The 22198-nt window shown below is 36.9% G+C and overlaps 1 protein-coding gene across 1 annotated transcript in view; it reads left to right on the forward strand.

The window, feature by feature from the left end:
- Nucleotides 1–652: 652 nt before the first annotated feature.
- EFCAB3 (EF-hand calcium binding domain 3) overlaps nucleotides 653–22198 on the forward strand; it is a 97920-nt gene continuing 76374 nt past the window's right edge. The window contains exons 1-7 of the mRNA XM_053568994.1: nucleotides 653–683; nucleotides 4203–4256; nucleotides 7154–7258; nucleotides 14258–14311; nucleotides 16417–16521; nucleotides 19374–19427; nucleotides 20473–20577. Coding sequence (XP_053424969.1) covers nucleotides 7198–7258; nucleotides 14258–14311; nucleotides 16417–16521; nucleotides 19374–19427; nucleotides 20473–20577 — 379 coding nt within the window. The 5' untranslated portion in view covers nucleotides 653–683; nucleotides 4203–4256; nucleotides 7154–7197. The remainder of the gene's footprint in view (nucleotides 684–4202; nucleotides 4257–7153; nucleotides 7259–14257; nucleotides 14312–16416; nucleotides 16522–19373; nucleotides 19428–20472; nucleotides 20578–22198) is intronic.

Here is a 22198-nt window from a genome sequence, read left to right on the forward strand (position 1 = left end):
GAGGGTGGATTGTCTGAGCTTAAGAATTCAAGACCAGCCTGAGCAAGAGCGAGACTCGGTCTCTAAAAAATAGCCATGTGTTGTAGTGGACACCTGTAGTCCCAGCTACTTGGCTGGGACAAGAGGATCACTTGAGCCCAAGAGTTTGAGGTTGCTATGAACTATGAAACCACAGCACTCTACCGAGGGTGATAAGTTTTTGTCAGGGAATTATGATGAAATAAATCCATGGACTTGATTTATTCATTTATTTATTTTTCTTCATTAGTTTATCAAGTTTCAAATCTTATTATGCAGACACATCCAAAAAAGATTGATTTTGATCTTTGCCATGACTTACCAGAAACCCCTAACTCCTCATTTTCATCTCTTAAAAAGTTCTCCTAAAAGCCATAACAGAATCCTACAAATCAGTGCTGAAATTCCTGACTTAGGACCCAAAACCATGTTTACTTGAATAGTGTAATTGTTCTTTGCTCTTCAATCTCTGTGTAGCATTGATACCTGAGCATGAGCTAGAATGACCAACTCTTTATATCATTACGAATGTTTCTTATATCCACCCATTATCTCCTAAGGAATAAAGCTGTCTTCAGATAAGATGGAAACTTTCATAAAAAACATGGGAATTGATCTCAAGGAGAAAGAAATCCAGATACTGAAGGAGCATCTGCCAGTTGATGGTGAGAGTTTTGAATATCAAAGTACCCCTTAATAAAACTTTGGGCATGAGGCTAGTAGTGGGACTAGAATAATTGAAGATAGGATATATATGAAAAGAAGAAAAAGAAAGAATAAGGTCTTCACTATAGCTACCAGCCCGAGCCCAATGGCTACCATTTGGGAAGAATCACTAAGAACGCTAACAAAAAGATGGCAAGTGTCAACTCTCCATGTAACACCACAGGAAATGCCAAGGTCTAACAAGAATACTAAGGATATTAATCTTTTAGCCCCTATTGCTAATCCAGCATTAAATAGCAATGACCAATACCACATAGTCACAACATGTCCAAGGCACTATTCCAAGCACTTTACATGTTATTGACTTAATTAATCTTCCAAAGAACTCTATAAGGTAGATTCTATTTTGCCACCATTTTACATATAAGGAAACTAAGGCACAGAGAAGTTAAAACCTACCCAAAGCCAAAGAACAATAAATAGTAAAGCCAGGAAAAGAACGCAGGCAATCTGGCTCCAGAAACTGTCTCTTAACCACTAAGTTATACTTTCATAAACTACTAAAATAAACAAATTTAAGAAGAAATTTAACATAGAAATGTTGCAAATGAAATTAATTAAATTCAGAATATATTCAGCAGTTCTCAACCTGTGGGTTGCGACCCCTTTGGGGGTTGGAAAACACATATTTCCAACGGTCTTAGGAACCGAGACACGGCTCCTCTACCAGTCTCCAGGCAGGTCTGCCCACATGCAAATTACGCCCACATACGAGTACCCAGCATGGCGACATCATCTGTATTAAAGGGTCGCAGCATTAGGAGGTTGAGACCATCTAAGATGGTCTCACGCTAGTGGAACTTCCTAGAGGAAGTAGTAAAAATATAAAATTAATCCAAGTCAATGAATACTATACGTGCTCTTCTACATCAATAGTACCTTTCATTCTTTCATTCCATAAACTTTAATGCCTTTGGTCTATCAGGCACAGTTCTAGGCCCTTGATGCTTTTGCCTTAATAAAATAAGCCATTTTTCCCAAAAAATGACTTTTTCTTTGGATTTTAAATCCCTAGTAATAAATGTAGATACTTGTGATTATCCTGTTTTCCTATTATCTTAAAACATCACCAGAACAGTGATTTAAGATATGAAGCTATCACTATAATTCTTGTGGAGTACCTTGTACATCTATGTAATCATCTGAGATAAGGTAGAAAATTGTTTCAAAGCCATTAGAGAATAGTAAATGGTAAAGCCCTAATTAGCCCCAGTGGAGCTAATTAGAGACACAGGAAGCGAAGGGCATGATGGCATCTGTTCTTTGCAGGCACAGACTTCTAGCCAAAAAAGGTTCTTCCTTATCCCATTTTAAAGTTGTTATATAACTTTTATGTGATAATGTATACAATAATAAAGTATTATAAAACCATAAAAAAACAAAAGATTGATATAATCAAAAAGGCATAAAAAGGACAAGCAAAACTAAATTATTCTTCAAAGAACTTGAAGTATATATTGATTTTAAAGCTAATTCATTCTCTCTGTGTGCATTTTACTATAACTATTATTTAGCCAACATTTATAGAACATCAATCTTGTGTAAACTATTAAACTAATGTCTAGGTAACAGTAGGCATTGGGAGGTTCACTGTTGCTCCCTGCACAGAAAACCAATTATTGAGACAAAGAGGATTGTCATGAAGAAAGGATTTTTTTACAGTGGAAGCGTCAACTGGGAGATGGGAGTATGAACTGCCACAAATCCACCTCCTCAATCAAAAGGGTCAGGGGTTTTTCTGGAGGTGAAATGAATAATGCATGAGGGGAGCAAGCATCATTATGTGTTTGGGGTAGAAGGCAGGGCACACAAGCACAATGGGAAATCATGCTAGTACATGCATCCTGGTAAATCCCTCCCAAGGTGGGGATTTTAGTATTGTAAAGAGCTAGAGATTAATATTGGTCATTCTTTCAGCCTTCTGTGCAGACTCGGTGAGTCCTTGGACATAATTTGTGGTGGGTAACACTTACCTTCTTTGTACAAACAGGTGGTGTCAGACTCTGTAGTTACCTCATGACTACAAGGATGTTCCCCCATTCCTGGGAAAGAAACTCAAAAGAATGCATGAGTACAACAAAGTTACAAAATTTCCATCATCCAATCTTACTGAGAGCTGTCTGTCTATTCTTGGCCTACTTTGAAACTGAAGTTGCTAACCTACTGGTGTTGAGATAAAACGTATTGGTACCAGTACCATCAATTTAAGGCCACATAGAGCAGCTAGCTCTAATGAAAATGTCATCACTGAAAACTCATTTGAAACACAAAGGAACTAAAAGCACTATTTAAATGTTTTTTCTTGCTTATGGAACTGGTTACAGGAATGCAAAGTAATTCTTGGTATCTCTTCCTCAGAGGAATTTAAAGTCTTGGGAGTTTTACAAATAACACAAACAGTGTGAACATATTTGAGTAGCTTGACCAAATCGTATGTGTAAAATGAATGTATCCATTGGCAGCTTTAAAAGTTCCAAACCAAATCTTGCCTATTAGAGTGATAGCATCTTTTAAGTACTGTGTTAAAATCCCAATCCAATGTTTCTCAAACTTGCAATTTTACAAAGTGTTTAAAATGTATCCATTGACCTTCATGGCTTCAGAACTTAATTTGAGAAATACTGACCAAAGAAACTAAGTATGGTCTATAAAAAGGTCTTTTAATTGAGAATGACCACTACAAAATGAAAGTTTTGTCATCACAAGTGGACTTTAACTGAATCCATGAACATGATAATGATCACATTGGCAACCTGAGAACAACCAGACATGCATACCAACATGAATCTTCGAGTGGATCGCTAGGCACCAACGTGATCATAAACCTAAAGGTAAAGTCAGCACAGACAACATGGAAATAACCATTTTTATTTATTTTTTGAGACAGAGTCTTACTCTGTCATCCTGGGTAGAGTGCCATGGCATGGTAGCTCACAGCAACCTCAAACTCTGGGGCTTGAGCAATCCCCTTGCCTTAGCCTCCCCGGTACCTCAGACCACAGGCATCTGCCACAGCACCTAGCTAGTGTTTTTATTTTTGGTAGAGATGGGGTCTTCCTCAGTCTGGTCTTGAACTTCTGAGCTCAAGCTTCCACCCACCTCAGTCTCCTCAAGTGCTAGGATTATAGGCGTGAGCCACAGCACCTGGCCAGAAATACCATTTTTAAGCAAAATTTTTTAATTTAAAAAAAATTTCCAACTTCTGGAAGGACTAAGTTAATGATAGTACATGTCCTGAAGGAAAGTAGAATGGTTTAAACTTTCCTCTTACATTGTGATTTATGCATTTTGATAGTTTATAGGGTAGATAGCAACAGCTATGTTAATCAAATTAATGAGGAGTATCTGGCATGAAAAAATAAACTTCTAGGAAAATGTTTTCTAATGACTGAATTTGGGATTTAAGGATTTCATATCATTGTTCTATAAAATCTTTTTGATGCTTTTTTGTCTTAAAGATAATAAGAAGATTGATTTGAATGTGCTGCTGGATGAAGTTAAAAACATTACTGGTGAGTGAGATATTGCAATTAATTCTAGATTATGTGATTTTAAAGTTTTAGGTGGAACTCTATTTTTAACAAAATAGTGTTTCCTCCATTTGTTTACTTAACAATTATTTATGGTGCATTTATCATATCCCAGGTGTTGTTCTAGGTACTTAGGCTATGTCAGAAACAAACAAAGATTACTGCCCTCATGGAGCTCACATTCTAGCAAAAGAAATAAGTAATAAACAGTAAACATCAAAGAGAAGTACATTATATAATATGTTAAAGATTGATAAATGCTATGAGAAAAAATGAGGCATGGAATAGAATAAAGGAGATTGGGAGAGCAGAGTGTGTTGAGGAAGGAGGCAGTGTATTCTGACATGGATAATCAGGCCTCCTTGGGGCCTGACATTTGAGCACAAACTTGAAGGAGGTGAAGATTTTGGCCATGTGGGGATTTCTAGACAAAGAGTATGGCAAGCAGAGGGGATGAGGGCAAAGACTCAAAGGCAGGATCATGCCTGGAGTATTCAAAGAACAACTCTTCAAAGAGTAGGTCTGTATAGGTGAAGCTTTGCAACTAAGAAAAAAGTAATAGAGGATGAGATAAGAGAGGCAATGGGTACAAGATCAGTCAGGGCTTTGAAAGCCCAGCAAGGACTTGAGCTTATTTTCTGAGATAAATGGAAAGCTGTTGTAGGGTTTAGAGCAGAGGCATGATGTGATCTGACTTCTGTTTTAATCAGATCTTTCTGTTGAAAATAGTCTAGGGAAGTGGAATGAAGGAATCAGCAGAAGAAATACATAAACCATTTAGGGGACCTCTCAGATAACCAATAACAGAAATGATTATAGCATAAGCCAAGGTAGAAGGCAATGGAGATGATGAAAAGTAGTTAGATTCTGTATATATTTTTTAAAAGAGTCAAGATAATTTTCTGATGGATTAGATGTAAAGTACTAAGATAAAGAGAAAGGTCAAGAATGCTTCTAAATGGTGGAAATATTTTCAGTAAACTTAAGTGTCCATAAATGTATGAATGAATAAAGAAATTATGGTGTACACAACATGGAATATTGTCACAAAAAAGAATGAAATCCTTTCATTGTATCAATATGGATGGAACTGGAAGATATTATGTAAGTAAAATAAGCCAAGCACAGAAAAATAAATCTCAAATGTTCTCACTCACATGTGGGAGGCAAATACAAAAAAACATTTGATCTTGTGTAAACAGAGAGTAGAATGATAGTTACAAGAGGCTAGGAAGGGGAGCAGGGAAGGGGGGGAGATTTGGGATGGTTAATGGTTAAAATATAGTTAAAATGAACAATATTTGATAGCACAATAAAGTGACTAAAGTCAATAATAAGTTAGCGTATGCTTTAAAATAATTAAAAGCGTAGAATTGGAACGTTCCTAACACAAAGAAATGATAAATGTCTGAAGTGCGGAATTCCCAATTGCAGTGTGATTTATTAATTCGCACTGTAATGCCTGTATCAAAACTTCATATGTACCCTTTAAAGATACACAACTATTATTTACCTATAATAATTTTTAAAATTAAGTAAATTAAAAAAGAGTGTTTCCTAGATTTTTGTCCTAAACAATTAGCTAAAATAATAGACTTGCCATTAACTGAGATGAAAAAGTTGCCAGTAGTATAAATTTGGGAGGAAGAAAATTTAAGAATTCAGTTTGGGACATTTTGAATATCTAATAGACCTCCAAATACAGATGTAAAGTACAAAGTTACTAGAAAGACTCAAATTCAAGAAATATATCTGGGTACAAATACATCTATAGGCATATAGATGGTATTTAAAGCCATGAGATTGACTGCATTTACCTAAGGAGCAAATATAGGTAGAGATGAGAAGAGGACTGAGAATGAATCCTGGAGTGCTTCAATATTAAGAGGTCTTAAAGCAGTACAAACAAGGAGTGGCCAGTGATGTAGGTGGAAATCCAAAAAATATGGTACTCCGAAAGCCTGATGAAGGATATTTAAATTAGGTTTGGTACCCCAGAAAACAAAGCCTGAGGTACAATTACAAATGCAAGTAGTGGGAAGGTGAGCCCAGGAAACACAGGGGGAGTGGCGAAGTGAGACATGGATGAAGGTAGCCAATAAAGCATTTGTTTAACAAACAAGTTACCATTGCAGGTAACTGGAGCTTAATCCCACAAGGGATATCTGGGAAATGATATAGCCTCAAGGGAGGGGTTATAGAAGTAAGTTATTTTTACACCAACTCATATCAGTCATTAGTTGAAACCTGCTTAAAGGAGGAGAAAGCAGTATTATGCTGCTGGCATTTCCAGCTGTCTGACCATAAGCAAAGTGAACTCTGGCAGTTGAAGAAATGCCACAGACAACAAGATACTAGCAACTGAAAGTGGGCTAGCATGCACTGACATAATAAGGCTCAAAGGGATGTGAGCAGACCATCCACAGTAACCACACAGAGGACAAATGAACGGAATCAAATGCTGTGTATAGGCTGGGCGTGGTGCCTCTGTACATGATAGGTTTATCATAATATAAAATACAGTAGAACCTCCATACTTGACCACCTCCCTACACTGGCCACCTTCTTAAGTTAACCTAATTTTCATAGACCAGACATGCACATGTATGTATCAGTACATTAGGCCTAGTTCATTATGTTGATCACCTCCATATGTTGACCAGTTTGTTGCAGTCCTTTGGGTGGTCAACTTACAGAGGTTCTACTGTATTACACAGTTCTTTTTTTTTGGTCGTAGTTGTCATTGTTGTTTTGGCAGGCCTGGGCTGGAGTCGAACCCGCCAGCTCTAGTGTATGTGGCTGGCGCCTTAGCCACTGAGCTACAGGTGCCGAGCCTACACATCCTTATAACCTGAAATTGTGTTTTCCTTTTTCTAAAGGAGAGAAGATTCATGTTGGAGACGTGAAGAGTTTTCTGGAAGATATGGGAATAGAGACCACAGATAAGGAACTTAAAAAACTGCTGAAAACTCTGCCATTTTCTGGTAAATATTTACATGTATTTTACTTCACTAATGTCTAAAATCTTATTCATTCGACAAACATTTATTGACAATCTGCTGTGTGCATGGTGCTGTCCTAAGCCCTGGGGGATCAGGGACCATGTCTGTTTCCCCAAGTCCTGGCCCTCTTAAAGAAAAATTTAATTATAGCTTTCATATGGAAGTGTGGGTGATTATATAATGGTTTCATAGTAGAGCTGAGTACATTGGATACTTTTTCTTCCATTCTTGAGAAACTTTACTAAGAAGAATATGTTCTAGCTCCATCCATGTAAACATAAGAGAGGTAAAGTCTCCATCTTTTTTAAGGCTGCATAATATTCCATGGTGTACATTTACCACAATTTATTAATCCATTCATGGACCAAAATGAAGGGTGAAGAGGAGGAGGGGGAGGGGGAGGATGGAGGCAGGGGAGGAGAGAGGTCGGGTGGAGGGACTGTAATCGGTGAGACCACACCTATGGTGCATTTTACAAGGGTACATGTCAAATCTATTAAATGTAGAGTATAAATGTCTTAACACAATAATTAAGAAAGTGTGGTAAAGGCTATATTAACCAGTTTGTTGTAAGTATTTCAAATTGTATATAAAACCAGCATATTGTACCCCATAAATGCATTAAGGTACACAGCTATGATTTAATTTGAAAAAAATCTCATAGGGAAAAAAGTATTAAATATTTAAAATGTTAATAAAATATTAAATAAATATAACATTTTAAAAATACATAAATCCCCCATTATGGGAAAAAATTAACAGAAGCTATAATTTAGGGGGGAAATAGAAAAAGACAATTTCAAGAAAAGTTGGTTTTAATGTTTGTACTAGAAATTCTAATATTTTAAATCATTTATGTCAATTAAAAATAATATTTTTTAAATTTCAGGGAAGGTTGATTTAAAAGTTTTAAGTTAGAAATGCTAATTTTTGAAAGCTTTTATGTCAATTAAAAATATGTTTTTAAAAGACAGAGGTCCTTGTTTTCCTCAGGTTCAGACTGATCTTAGGTGGAACACTCTCCAGTTGCCACTGAGTACCCGAGACTGTCAGGCCACACCTCCCCCAGCCAGCAGGTAGAGAAGGGTGGTGGCCAGGCTGAGGGGGCATTAACTTTCCATTAACTCTGGCAGATGCAAAGCCCTGGCACATCTGCTTATTGGAGGGAGCAGAACCACAGCCCCACGGGCAGGAAAGAGGTGCAAGGTGGGGAAAGAGATTACAGCCCCCTGGTCCAACTTTGCTACTGGGTGGGCCTTTCTGACTCCACAGAGTGCTGGAGTGAGCCACATTTGAAAGCCAGTAGTCCTCTGCTATCTAGTTGCTGGAGACTTTTCAAATTCTCCCACTTGAGAGTTGGTACTAACTGGGTCAATTGGTTTGGAATGCCTAACCTGGGCCAATTACCCAAGGACCATCTTGGGTAGTAACCTGATTGTGTGGCAATGAGAAGGGTTGATTTTCCTCTCCCAGTTGTTGCTCGGGGGGGTGGGGGGGAGTGGGGTGTCTTAGTTGCTTGTATTGCTCCACAGCTAAGATTTCAACCCAGAGTCACTGATCCCCTAGGATCGGAAAAAGACCAACTGAATACAAGACAGAGCTACCTACCCACACCACACCAAGTAGGTCCCCAGAGCATCAGTCTGTAATACTGTACAGGTCCTTTACAAAGCTGTAGGGGAAAAAGCTATAGTCACCAGTCCTGGATCCTTGGCAAAGGATTGGTTAACCACAACTACAGGAGCCCTCAATCCAATTTTACCTTACTTGCCCATCTGGCCAAACAGTGAAAAATAATCCTGGAGTGGACTCAGTGGAAAAACTCTGGCAACATGAATAATCAGAGTAGATCACCTCCCCCAAGAAATAATAAAAAAGACACACCAGATGATCCCATTCATAAACAAATGGCTGAGATATCATAAATTAAGTTCAGAATTTGGATGGCAAATAAGATCATCAGAATGGAGGTAAAGATGGAATTCAAATTTCAAGGAGTAATTCAACAGTTGTCTCAAGAATTCAATGAATTCAAAGACAAAATCACCAAAGATTTTGACACATTGAGGCAAGAACTTGCAGCCCTCAATGATCTGAAAAATACAGTAGAATCCCTCAGTAACAGAATAGAGCAGGTAGAAGAAAAGATCTCTGACATTGAAGACAAAGCTTTTGAACACTCCCAAATGCTCAAAGAGGAAGAGAAGTGGAGAGTGAAAATGGATCATTCTCTCAGAGAGCTCTGGTGTAATTCAAAGAAAACTAACATTTGCCTTATAGGAATTCCTGAAGGCAACGGGGTTGCTTCGAAAGGCACAGATGCTCTACTACAAGAAATAATCAATGAGAACTTCCCAAACGTGGCAAGAGATTCGGAAATTCAGATAGCAGTTTCAGAACCCAAGCACGACTCAACCCAAATAAAACATCTCCTAGACACATTATAATTAACTTCACCAAAGTTAATATGAAGGAGAAAATTCTGAGAGCTGCCAGACATAAGAAAACATAACCTATAAAAGGAAGAATGTTAGAATGACTGCAGAATTCTCTGATGAAACCTTTCAAGCTAGAAGAGAGTAGTCATCAACCTTTAATCTCCTAAAACAAAATAACTTTCAACCCAGGATACTGTATCCAGCTAAACTGAGTTTCATTTATGATGGAGAAATTAAATACTTTAATGACATTGACATGTTGAAGAAATTTGCCATAACTAAACCAGCTCTCCAATATATTCTCAGACCTATCCTCCATAATGACCAGCACAATTCTCTACCAACAAAGTAAACTCACTCAGAAACTTTTGATCAAATTCCAACTTCCACGTGGGAAAAGGATTAAAAATGTCCACTGAATTTTTGAAAAACTCTATACCCAAAATACTTCCAGTCTTATCAATACTCTCAATTAATGTGAATGGCTCAAATTGTCCTCTAAAAAGGCACAGATTGTGTTAACCAGTGTGATGAAAATATTTCAAATTGTATATAAAAGCAGCTCATGGTACCCCATGATTGCATTAATGTACACAGCTATGATTTAATTAAATAAATAAATAAATAAAAATAAAGAGGCACAGGTTGGCTGACTGGATACAAAAACTCAGGCCAGATACCTGCTGCATTCAAGAATCTCATCTTACCTTAAAAGATAAATACAGATTCAGGGTGAAGGGATGGTCATCTATAATTCAGGCAAATGGAAATCAGAAAAAAAGCAGGTATTGCAATTTTATTCACAGATACAATAGGCTTTAAACCAACAAAAATAAGGAAAGATAAGGATGGTCACTTCATATGTGTTAAGGGCAACACTCAACATGATGAAATTTCAATCATTAACATTTATGCACCCAACCAGAATGTACCTTAATTTATAAGAGAAACTCTAACAGACATGAGCAACTTGATTTCCTCCAGCACCATAACAGTTGGAGATTTTAACACCCCTTTGGCAGTGTTGGATAGATCCTCCAATAAGAAAGTAAGCAAAGAAATTATAGACTTAACTATTCAACAATTAAATTTAACAGACATATACAGAACATTTCATCCTAACAAAACTAAATACACATTCTTCTCATCAGTTCATGGAACATCCTCCAAAATTGATCACATCTTAGGTCACAAGTCTCACCTCAGCAAATTTAAAAGAATAGAAATAATTACTTGTATTTTCTCAGAACATCATGGAATAAAAGTTGAACTCAGTAGCAACAGGAATCTGTGTACTAATACAAAATCATGGAAACTAAATAACCTCATGCTGAAAGATAGCTGAGGCATAGATGAGATTAAGAAGGAAATTACCAAATTTTTGTAACAAAACGATAATGAAGACATGAATTACCAGAACATCTGAGTACCGCAAAGGCATTCCTAAGAGGGAAATTTATAGTGTTGCAAGCCTTTCTCAAAAGAGCAAAAAGAGAGGAAGTCAACAACTTAATGGGACATCTCAAGCAACTGAAAAAGGAAGAACAATCCAACCCCAAACCCAGCAGAAGAAAATAAGTAACTAAAATTAGAGCAAAATTAAATGAAATTGAAAACAAAAGGATTATACAACAGATGAATAAATTAAAAAGTTCGTCTTTTGAAAAGGTCAATAAAATAGATAAACCTTTGGCCAGCCTAACCAAAAAATAAAAGAGTAAAATACCTAATTTCATCAATCAGAAATGGTAAAGGTTAAGACATGAAACTATAAAAATACTAGAAGAGAGTGCAGGGAAAACCGTTGAAGAAATGGGTCTGGGCGAGTATTTCATGAGGAGGATCCCCCGGGCAATTGAAGCAGCTTCAAAAATACACTACTGGGACCTAATCAAACTAAAAAGCTTCTGCACAGCCAAGAACACAGTAAGTAAAGCAAGCAAACAGCCCTCAGAATGGGAGAAGATATTTGCAGGTTATGTCTCTGACAAAGCTTTAATAACCAGAATCCACAGAGAACTCAAATGTATAAGCAAGAAAAGAACAAGGGATCCCATCGCAGGCTGGGCAAGGGACTTGAAGAGAAACTTCTCTGAAGAAGACAGGTGCACGGCCTACAGACACATGAATAAATGCTCATCATCCTTAATCATCAGAGAAATGCAAATCAAAACTACTTTGAGATATCATCTAACTCCAGTAAGATTAGCCCATACCACAACCCAAGACCAGAGATGTTGGCGTGGATGTGGAGAAAAGGGAACACTTCTACACTGCTGGTGGGAATGCAAATTAATACATTCCTTTTGGAAAGATATTTGGAGAACACTTAGAGATCTAAAAATAGATCTGTCATTCAATCCTATAATTCCTCTACTAGGTATATACCCAGAAGACCAAAAATCACATTATAACAAAGGTATTTGTACCAGAATGTTTATTGCAGCCCAATTCATAATTGCTAAGTCATGGAATAGCCCAAGTGCCCATCAATCCACAAATGGATTAATAAATTGTGGTATATGTACACCATAGAGATGGAGACTTTACCTCTTTCATGTTTACATGGATGGAGCTGGAACATATTCTTCTTAGTAAAGTATCTTAAGAATGGAAGAAAAAGTATCCAATGTACTCAGCCCTACTATGAAACTAATTTATGGCTTTCATATGAAATCTATAACCCAGTTTTAACCTAAGAATATGGGGAAGGGGGAGAGGGAGGGAAGGGAGTGGGGAGGATGGGCAGAGGGAGGGTGATTGGTGGGATTACACCTATGGTGCATCTTACAAGGGTACATGTAAAACTTAACTAAATGTACAATATAAATATCTTAACACAATCACTAAGAAAATGCCAGGAAGGCTATGTTAACCAGTGTGATGAAAATATGTCAAATGGTATATAAAACCAGTGTATGGTGCCCCATGATCACATTGATGTACACAGCTATGATTTAATAAAAAAAAAAAAAAAAACATTACTGGGATCTGATCAAACTAAAAAGCTTCTGCACTGCCAAGAACACAGTAAGTAAAGCAAATACACAGCCCTCAGGATGGGAGAAGATTTTTGCAGGTTTTATTTCCGACAAAGGTCTAATAACCAGAGTTCACAGAGAACTCAAACTTAGTAATAAGAAAAAAACAAGTGATACCATTTCATTGTGGGCAAGAGACATGAACAGAAGCTTCTCTGAAAAAGGCGCACGGTCTACAGACACATGAAAAAGTGCTCATCATCTTTAATCATCAGAGAAATGCAAACCAAAACCCCTTTGAGATATCATCTAACTCCAGTAACAGTAGCCCACATTGCAAAATCCCAAAACTACAGATGTTGGTATGGATGTGGAGAAAAGGGAACACTTCTACATTGCTGGTGGGAATGCAAGCATTCCTTTTGGAAAGAAGTTTGGAGAACACTCAGGGATCTAAATGTAGACCTGCCATTTGATCCTGCAATTTCTCTACTAGGTGTATATCCAAAAGACCCAAAATCACTTGGCAACAAAGATATATGCACCAGATTGTTCATTGCAGCTCAATTCATAATTGCCAAGTTTTGGAAGAAGCCCAAGTGCCCATCGACCCATGAATGAATCAATAAATTGTGGATATGTATACCATGGGATACTATGCAGCATTAAAAAAAGATGGAGTCTTTACCTTTTATGTTTACATGGATGGAACTGGAAAATATTCTCAGTAAAGTATCTCAGGAATGTAAAAAAAATTATCCAATGTACTCAGTACTACTCTAAACCAATTTATAATCGCTCATACTTTCATATGAGAGATGAATCACAACTATAACCCAGGATCAAGGAGGGAAGGTGAGGGGGATGGGAAGGGAGGGGAGTGGTTTGATAGAGGGAGGGTTAATGGTGGGACCACACCTATGGAGCATATTGCAAGGGTACAAGTCAAATCTATCAAGAATTGAACACAAATGTCTTAACACTGTGATTAAGTAAATGAGGTGAAAGCTATGTTAATTAGTAGGATGGGCACTCCAATTTGTATAAATAATCAACACATTGAATCCCACAAAGGTATAAATGTATTCATGATCTATGTACAAAAATTGGCAAATAAAAAAAAAAGAAAGAAAGAAAAGACTGAGGTCCAGCATTTCCAAAAATCCTCTTCTTATCATTTAGACTTTGATTTAGGAAATAGGGACCTCTTTAGCCAGAAGTCATATCATAGTATAAACAAGTTCTTTTGTCTCCTTGAGGGAAATATAAAGCTTAAGGTAAAAACTCAAAAAAAAAAAAAAAAGTAAAAACTCAAAAAAGATGAAAGAGCAGAAGGGTAGGAAAGATGAAGGAAAAGATGAAGATGAATTTGAAAAAAACTATGCGTATTTCAACACAGCAGAGTGCCACTAACTGCTTTGTATTCTATCCAGTGGAAATTTTCATTACCGTGAATTTTCTAAATATTTTTCATTTCATTGTGATGAATTGTGATTAATTTATAAGTATATACTTTGGTTTTTATGATTCTCTAAAAACATAATTAATGTTTTCTCCTACAGCTAATAAAAAGATATTTAAGAAAGAATTACTGGAACATGTGAAATCCTTCAAAGGTAAGTGAGGAAGAGGACAAGGATAAAATCTGAGATTGTCCTATTGGTTTATTTCTTATTATAGAAATAAACCTAAAGTAAATCATTTTATTCAACAAATATTCAAGTCTCTACTAGACACTGGTTATTTGAGAATAATCTGGAATATATAGAATACATGTAATTACCCATAATCCCAAGTAATATTACCTTTTTTATTATAGCTACCTTTATTCTTTTTTCTGTGCATAATATGTGTATATATTGTTAATTAAACTCTTGCTGGATATTTTATGTATCCTACTTTTTCTTTTTTTTGAGACAGGGTCTCACTCTGTTTCTAGTGTGCAATGGCATCATCATAACTCACTGCAACCTCCAACTCCTGGGCTCAAACAACCCTTTTGCCTCAGCCCCATGAGAAGCTGGGACTATAGGCATATGCCACCATGTCCAGATAATTTTCTTACTTTTTGTAGAGACAGGGTCTTGTTATTGCCAAGATTAGTCTTGAGTCATTGACCTCAAGTGATCCTACCACCTTCATCCAACTTTAAAGTCATTTACTTTGGACATATTCTTTTAGCAGAAATTAGTAGGTCAAAATGTCTTAATATGTTTCAGGCTTTGATGTATTCCACAATTTGTGTTCAAAAAAAATAGTGTTAATTTGTACTTCCATACATAGTAAGTGAGAACACCTATTCTTATTATGCCCTAACCATAATATATTTTCACACATTTTGATTCTTACTAATTTGATAGATCAAAAAATGGAATCTAATTGTTGTTTTGATTTTATTGTTATCAATCAAGTTAAAAATGTTTATATCCTGCCTTTAAGTCTTTGAGTTTCATGTTGTAGCCATTTGCATATTATCTTACTGAAGTCTGAACATTTTTCCTGTTAATTTCAATCACCTATTTATATGTTAAACATTAGCACATTGGCATATCTGTAGTAAATATTTACCTAGTTACATTCTATTTTGTTATGTTGTCCTTTTACAACAATTTTATAGAGATATTATTCACATACCATACAATTCACCTATTTAAAGTGTATAACAATAGTTTTTAGTATACTAGCAGAGTTGTGCAACCATAATCACAATTAATTTTAAACATTTCATCACAAGGATACCCATCATTCATTAATACCCATTAGCAGTTACTACCTATACCTTCCAAACTTCCCAGACCTAGGCAACTACAAATCTACTTTTTCTACTTTTTGTCCATTGTTTTGCATTTTGATACATGAACATTTTTTCATTTTTATGGATTTAATTTTCTTTTTTTAAGAGACAGTGTCTTGCTCTGTCACCCAGGCTATTGTACATAATAACCTTGAACTCCTAGGTTCAAGCAATCCTCCCACCTCAACCTCCTGAGTAGTTGGGACTTTAGGCATGTGCCAACACACTCAATTAATTTTTTTTTACTTTTTGTAGAGACAGAGCCTTACTGTTTTACCCAGCTGGTCTCAAGCTCTTGCCCTCAGTTGATTCTCCCATATCAGCCTCCAAGAACACTGGGATTATAAGTGTGAGCCATGATGCCCACCCCTTATCTATTTAATTCTATCAACCATTTATTCATATAATTTCTTATCTTTGTGTATTTTGAAAGTTTTTTAGCATCTAGAGAGCATGTGAAGAGTCACATACACTTTCTCCTTGACTTTATATGATTTCACTTTTTACATTTAATTATTTAACTCACCTGAAGTATTGACTCCTTGTAAATCCTCGTATTTCAGAGTGATTTGATCAAAATTATACCAACTGTTTTAGTAATGCTTCCTCATTAGCTACAGCTCTCCTTTAGGGACAATTACATTTGGGAAGTAACTTATTATGACTGTAGCAAATGTTAAATCCTAGTCTTTGATCAGAATAACTTCATTTCATTGCTATTATTAATTCACCAGAGTTGTCAAACTCTTTACTTTGTCTCCCCCCATAAACTTCTGTCAGAAGTTTGATCACGAAAGCATATTCTGTTCCTGACTTTCATGTAACTTCCTACAAATAGTTTCTTTGTGCTTTCATTTTTCAATGTAGGGTTGAGGGCCTACATTCTTCATTTCATGGCATCCTTATCTCCTTCTTGTTTTTATTAAGGAGGGAAGATTCATGTTGGTGACTTAAATAGTGTTCTGCAAAACACTGGGTTCAGACTTGAAACAAAAGAAATCAAGGATCTGCAGACTCATCTGCCAGTTACTGGTGAGCATTTAAGACACCCTTATCCTGTAGACAATGACTAGTCTACTCTGAAAGCAGTAAGAAAAAGACATGTTGGGAAGGGAAAAACTGGGGAAGGAGCACAATTTAAGAGACTATTGATAAGGTACAGATGATAAGGGCCTTACCTAGAGAACCACACTGGTGACATATTGGGAAGACTGGTTTGATGTGGTGAGTGATGGGTATGGAGACACTGAAAGTGGAAACTAAAATTTACAGCTTATATTATTGTCAAGAAAAGAATTTAGAAGTTGGACTGGGGGACAGAGAACCAGAAGAGAAGGAAGGAAGAGAAGGAAGAGAATGAAGAGAAGAGAAGAGAAGAGAGAGAAGGAAGAGAAGGAAGAGAAAAATAATTTTTGGGACATAGGTGAAATTAGAACTTACAGAACACTCCATATCAGACAATTGAAAATGTATTTTCTAAATTTATCAATCTCATTTAAAGATTAATAAGGTATCTTCAAACAATGAGAACCAACACCAGGGTTAAATATGCTTCAAACTATCCCTGTAAGTACAAGAATACCAAAAGAATACAAGAAAATGAGATACAATAAAGGATTATTTGAGAAATAAAGAATGGAATTAAAGAGTAGAATAAGAAAGAGATAATAAAGAAATGAGGAAAGGGTAAAAGAAAAGAAAAAGGAAGAGATAATATAAATATATAAACCAATCTTTAAAAAAAAAACAAACAGCATAACTGTATTGGGGTTGAGTTGAAAGGACTCAGAGTAAAAAAAAAGGAGAGCAGTCTCTTTCCTCACCAGATCCCCCACTGAGCTTGGAAGCTTTGGACACAGATCACCAAGAATCTTGACTTGCATGAAAGACTGGTTTCAAGTTTCTTTATAACAGCCAGGAACCCCAAGGACTAGAAAGAATGTCTTTTACTAGGTAGGACTTCATTATTCAAGAATCAAGGTATTGGAAAACTATTAAGTCACAATACAGACAAAAGGTTCTTGAAACTTAGATTTTTTGTTTGAAAGCTTGAATACCACTATTTTTTTCTTTTTCTGAGACCGAGTCTCACTTTGTCACCTTTGGTAGAGTGCTGTGGAGTCACAGCTCACAGCAACCCCAAACTCTTGGGCTCAAGCAATTCTCTTGCCTCAGCCTCCCGAGTATCTGGGACTATAGGTGCCCACCACAATGCCCGGCTATTTTTAGAGATGGGGTCTCACTCTGGCTCAGACTGGTCTTGAACTTTGAGCTCAGGTGATTCACCCACCTCAGCCTCCCAAAGTGCTAGGATTACAAGCATGAGGCCACTGCACCCGGCCTTGAATTCCACTATTAAATCATCTACTGTCAGTTGTTTTTCTTAAAATGACAGGTTATTTTGTTCATTTTCAAGATGTCTCCCAGATAGCCAACTCTGAAACACTGTATTTTGTGCATTAATTCATTTTCTCAGGTGAAAATGATGTTCCATGAAAGAGTGGCTATTTTGCCTGTAACTCAATCAGACATATTCTTTTCCTCAAGAAATCATATTCCAATATGCAGATGAAGTACTTTATGCAATGTCTCACTTCATCACATAATATATAAAAGGTGTGTACTCAAGGGTTAAGATTTAATAAAATTAATCACTTCTGCTGCTTTCTCAAGAACATTCTTAAGTGATTGAATTATTTTACCACAAGTATGTACAGTGAAGGACATGACTGTTAGTATAGTTTGTTACCACTGCCTTGCGTCATGCAAAGGTGCCGGTAGTTTTGCCCACCATTGTTTTTGCATCATCAGTGCAAATGTCTACATAGTGAAAAAAACAGAGAGTATTGGGTGACTTCAGAGGTCTGTGGCCCACACTTTGAGAATTGCTGTTCTAACACATTCCAACCTTTCACTCAAGGCAAGAGAACAACTTCTGAAAAGAGGAAGACTGGCCTATAAGATAGAGCTTCAAACAAAACTCCATTCACCATAATACTGTAAAGATTTCCAACAGTTGACAGCTTGTGGAATAAGAAGATGTCTCCCAGTTAGCCAACTCTGAAAAACTGTGCATCCAATCATTAATTGAATGGCTATATACTTAAAGCTTGAAACCTCAAAGCACTCAAGCTAGACCTCCCATTCGATCCTGCAATCCCATTACTGGGCATCTACCCAGAAGGAAAAAAATCCTTTTATCATAAGGACACTTGTACTAGACTGTTTATGGCAGCTCAATTTACCATTGCCAAAATGTGGAAACAGCCTAAATGCCCACCAACCCAGGAATGGATTAACAAGCTGTGGTATATGTATACCATGGAATACTATTCAGCTATTAAAAAAAATGGAGACTTTACATCCTTCGTATTAACCTGGATGGAAGTGGAAGACATTATTCTTAGTAAAGCATCACAAGAATGGAGAAGCATGAATCCTATGTACTCAATCTTGATATGAGGACAATTAATGACAATTAAGTTTATGGGGGGGGGAAGCAGAAAGAGGGATGGAGGGAGGAGGGTGGGGCCTTAGTGTGTGTCACACTTTATGGGGGCAAGACATGATTGCAAGAGGGACTTTACCTAACAATTGCAATCAGTGTAACTGACTTATTGTACCCTCAATGAATCCCCAACAATAAAAAAAAAAAAAAAGAAAAAAAAAAAGAAGATAAAAGAGGAAAAAAAAAAAAAAAAAAAAAAAGCTTGAATCTTCTTTCCTCTATTGCATGTTCCTGTGTACTGGAAAAATAATAAAAATTCTAGAATAAAGCATGATAAATGACTATAATTCCACATATTATATTTTTAAGAATTTTGTATTATTTTTAAAGTTTCAGTATTTTTATCTCTGAGTCTAAATTCTGGATTTTCTTACAGAATATGAAAATGTTTACCTAGATGTGTTGATGGATGCAGCAAAATCTTTTACAGGTGAGTGAAAATTTGTATGACATTACAACGTTGAGATCTTCATGCTTTGTAGAGAATTGCCTTTTATTTTTATTTCTGAGAATTATCTTTTAAAGAAGTCATTTACCATCCCTAGAAATCACTAATAAATTCATTCTGCTCTTTTACCTATTTATTAATAATTTTGTCTTATTAACAACTGTTTGGATTATGAAAGATTTAGGAAAAGTATGGGTACTCTCAAAACAGAAGTATTACCTTGTCTATTATCTGGCCCAGTAATGTGTTAATTTCAGAAATGTTTAAAAAAACAAAACATAGGTGAACATAGTGAATCTCAATGAAGTCTCACATCAGGAAATATGGTCACCATGAGGAATCTGTCCATGAAGTAGCCACAGAGATATTATTTGTAGGTAGAATTGTATAGATTCTATATACCATCTGTCTTAGTCTGTTCTTGCTGCTATAACAAAATACCACAGCCTGGGTAATTTATAAGCAAAAGAAATTTATTTCTAAGATCAAGATGCTCACATTCAGTGTTTGGTGAGGGCTATTCTCCCTCTGCTTCGAAATGGTATTTGATCACTGTGTCCTCACATGTTAAAAAGAAAACAGGCAAAAAAACGGCTGACTGCTGTGTGAAAGCTTTTTTATAAGGGCTCTAACCCCATTCACAAGGGAGGAGCCCCATAACCTAACCACCTCCTAAAGGTCCTACCTCTTAATATTATGACATTGGGAATCAAGATAACAACGTGAATTTTGGAGGGGACACGAACATTCAAACCATAACACCATCATAAGTCAATGGGCAGTTATGCAAACCCTACTTTAGCCCATGCTATATTGGCCCATACACAGAAGTGTTATCTTCTTATTTGGGTTAAAGAACCCTTTCAGATACTGAATTTCAAAATAAAGTCAGTTCATGTATTTATACTTTATCCTGTAGTCAGTTCGTGTATTTATACTTTAGAAATAGTGCTGTACTGGATTATGTCTTTTATGATTTAGGTTAAATCTTATAATGTCATCTGAAACAATTCTTGTCTATTCAAAGGAGAAAAAGTTGAAGCCAGTAACATAAAAAATATACTGAGAAACATGGGAATTGAGATCACTGAAAAAGAACGATTGACACTATTGAAAACTCTGCCAATCCGTAGTGAGTACTTAACATACCATCATGGTATTTGTTAACATACCATGATTGTATTTGTTCAGAGAACTCTCGTTTCATGGGCTTCTGGATAAGAAATACGAGAAACCCCCTAAGAAAAATGTAATTATAGCATAAGAAACCCTGTTCTCATTGCTTGTGTTTTAATTTGGAAATGAGAAACTTCTAAGTGAGAAGCTTCTTTCTCATTCAGCCAGTGGGCCCATGCTAAATATTTTAACAGCTACACAGCTAAATCATTCTGTAGCCTCCCTATGTAGCCCATATCCTCGGTCCCTCCTCCAAAACCTTCCTATCTCCCCATAATCCCGCAACTAAAAGGGAAATACCTGAGAACAGGTGGCCTCCACATCTGGGCCCTTGTGCTGTCAGTATCCATTCTGATTAGTTGGTCAGTGGCACAACCAGTCAGACCCTCAAAGTTCTACCTCTTGGGCATTTGCATAGACCCCTCCCCCATAAAGACCCTAGAGCCAGGTTGTGCTTCACCTGTGTCTCCTGCCCAGTCCCAAGAACTGCTCCACAGAGACATCTTCCCCACCTCAATAGCTCCTGTCCCCAATTTTCCCCCAGGCAAGAACAAGTCTGCACCCTGCCCATAGGGCTAGTACCCTTGGAGGCAGAAGTAGCACCCTGGGCAGCAAATGCTTAATACCCATGTGAATTCTCCACATTTAAAACTTTGGGCACTCTTTGTGCCAGCCATTCCCCCAAGACTGTTCTCTCAAGAGGCTGTTCATGAGAAGTTCATTTAGTTCTGAAAGAACAGGAGGGACATGCAGCTGTACCATAACAGAGAACACTATGGACATACACCAGACATTGAGGGTTTTATCAGCACCGCAGACACTCCTACCAGAAGACAGGGGCCTCAGGATAGGCAGGAACTATGAGGATGAGGTAGACTGGTAGATACCCTCTGTTCTCTGTCCCAGTTGAATTTCAGCTCCATTTATAGAGTTTGTTTAGAGAACAAAAATATTTTTTAATTTTTTATTTAAATATGCTTTTTATTACTATTCAGGTTGATAACTATTTTTAATATCATCCCTTTATAGGACCGTTAGAGCAAAACATGTATAAGTATACCCCATGGGCCTAGAGCAGAGGCAAGGAAAAGAAGGAAAGACAGAGAGGTCAGAGTGCAACAAAAGAAAGGAAGAACAAGAAGAAAGGAAAAGAAAGAAGCACTTACGTGTCTGTGTTTGCAGGGCACATCCACTACTGCCACTTATTCTAACTGGGGGATAGATTGACCATGTTAAGAGGAGTGCTTCGATTATTATTTGAGGGTGAATTAGAACAAATTTCTAGGTGTACCACATAAAATGCCTTATAAAATTATAGAATTTCTTGGATGGGCACACACCTAGCACTTCGGGAGGCCAAGGTCAGAGGATCACTTGAAGCCAGGAGGTCAAGACCAGCCTGCACAACATAAAGAGACCCTATCTCTACAAAAAAATAAAAATATTAGTCAGGCATGGTGGTGAGGGCCTATAATCTCTGCCACTCAGAAGCCTAAGGCAAGAGGATTACTTGAGTACAGGAGTTTGAGGTTGCAGCCACTGCACTCCAGCCCAGACAACAGAGAGAGACCCTGCCT

Source organism: Nycticebus coucang, chromosome 18 (genome assembly GCF_027406575.1).
Source record: "Nycticebus coucang isolate mNycCou1 chromosome 18, mNycCou1.pri, whole genome shotgun sequence".
NCBI lineage: Eukaryota > Metazoa > Chordata > Mammalia > Primates > Lorisidae > Nycticebus > Nycticebus coucang.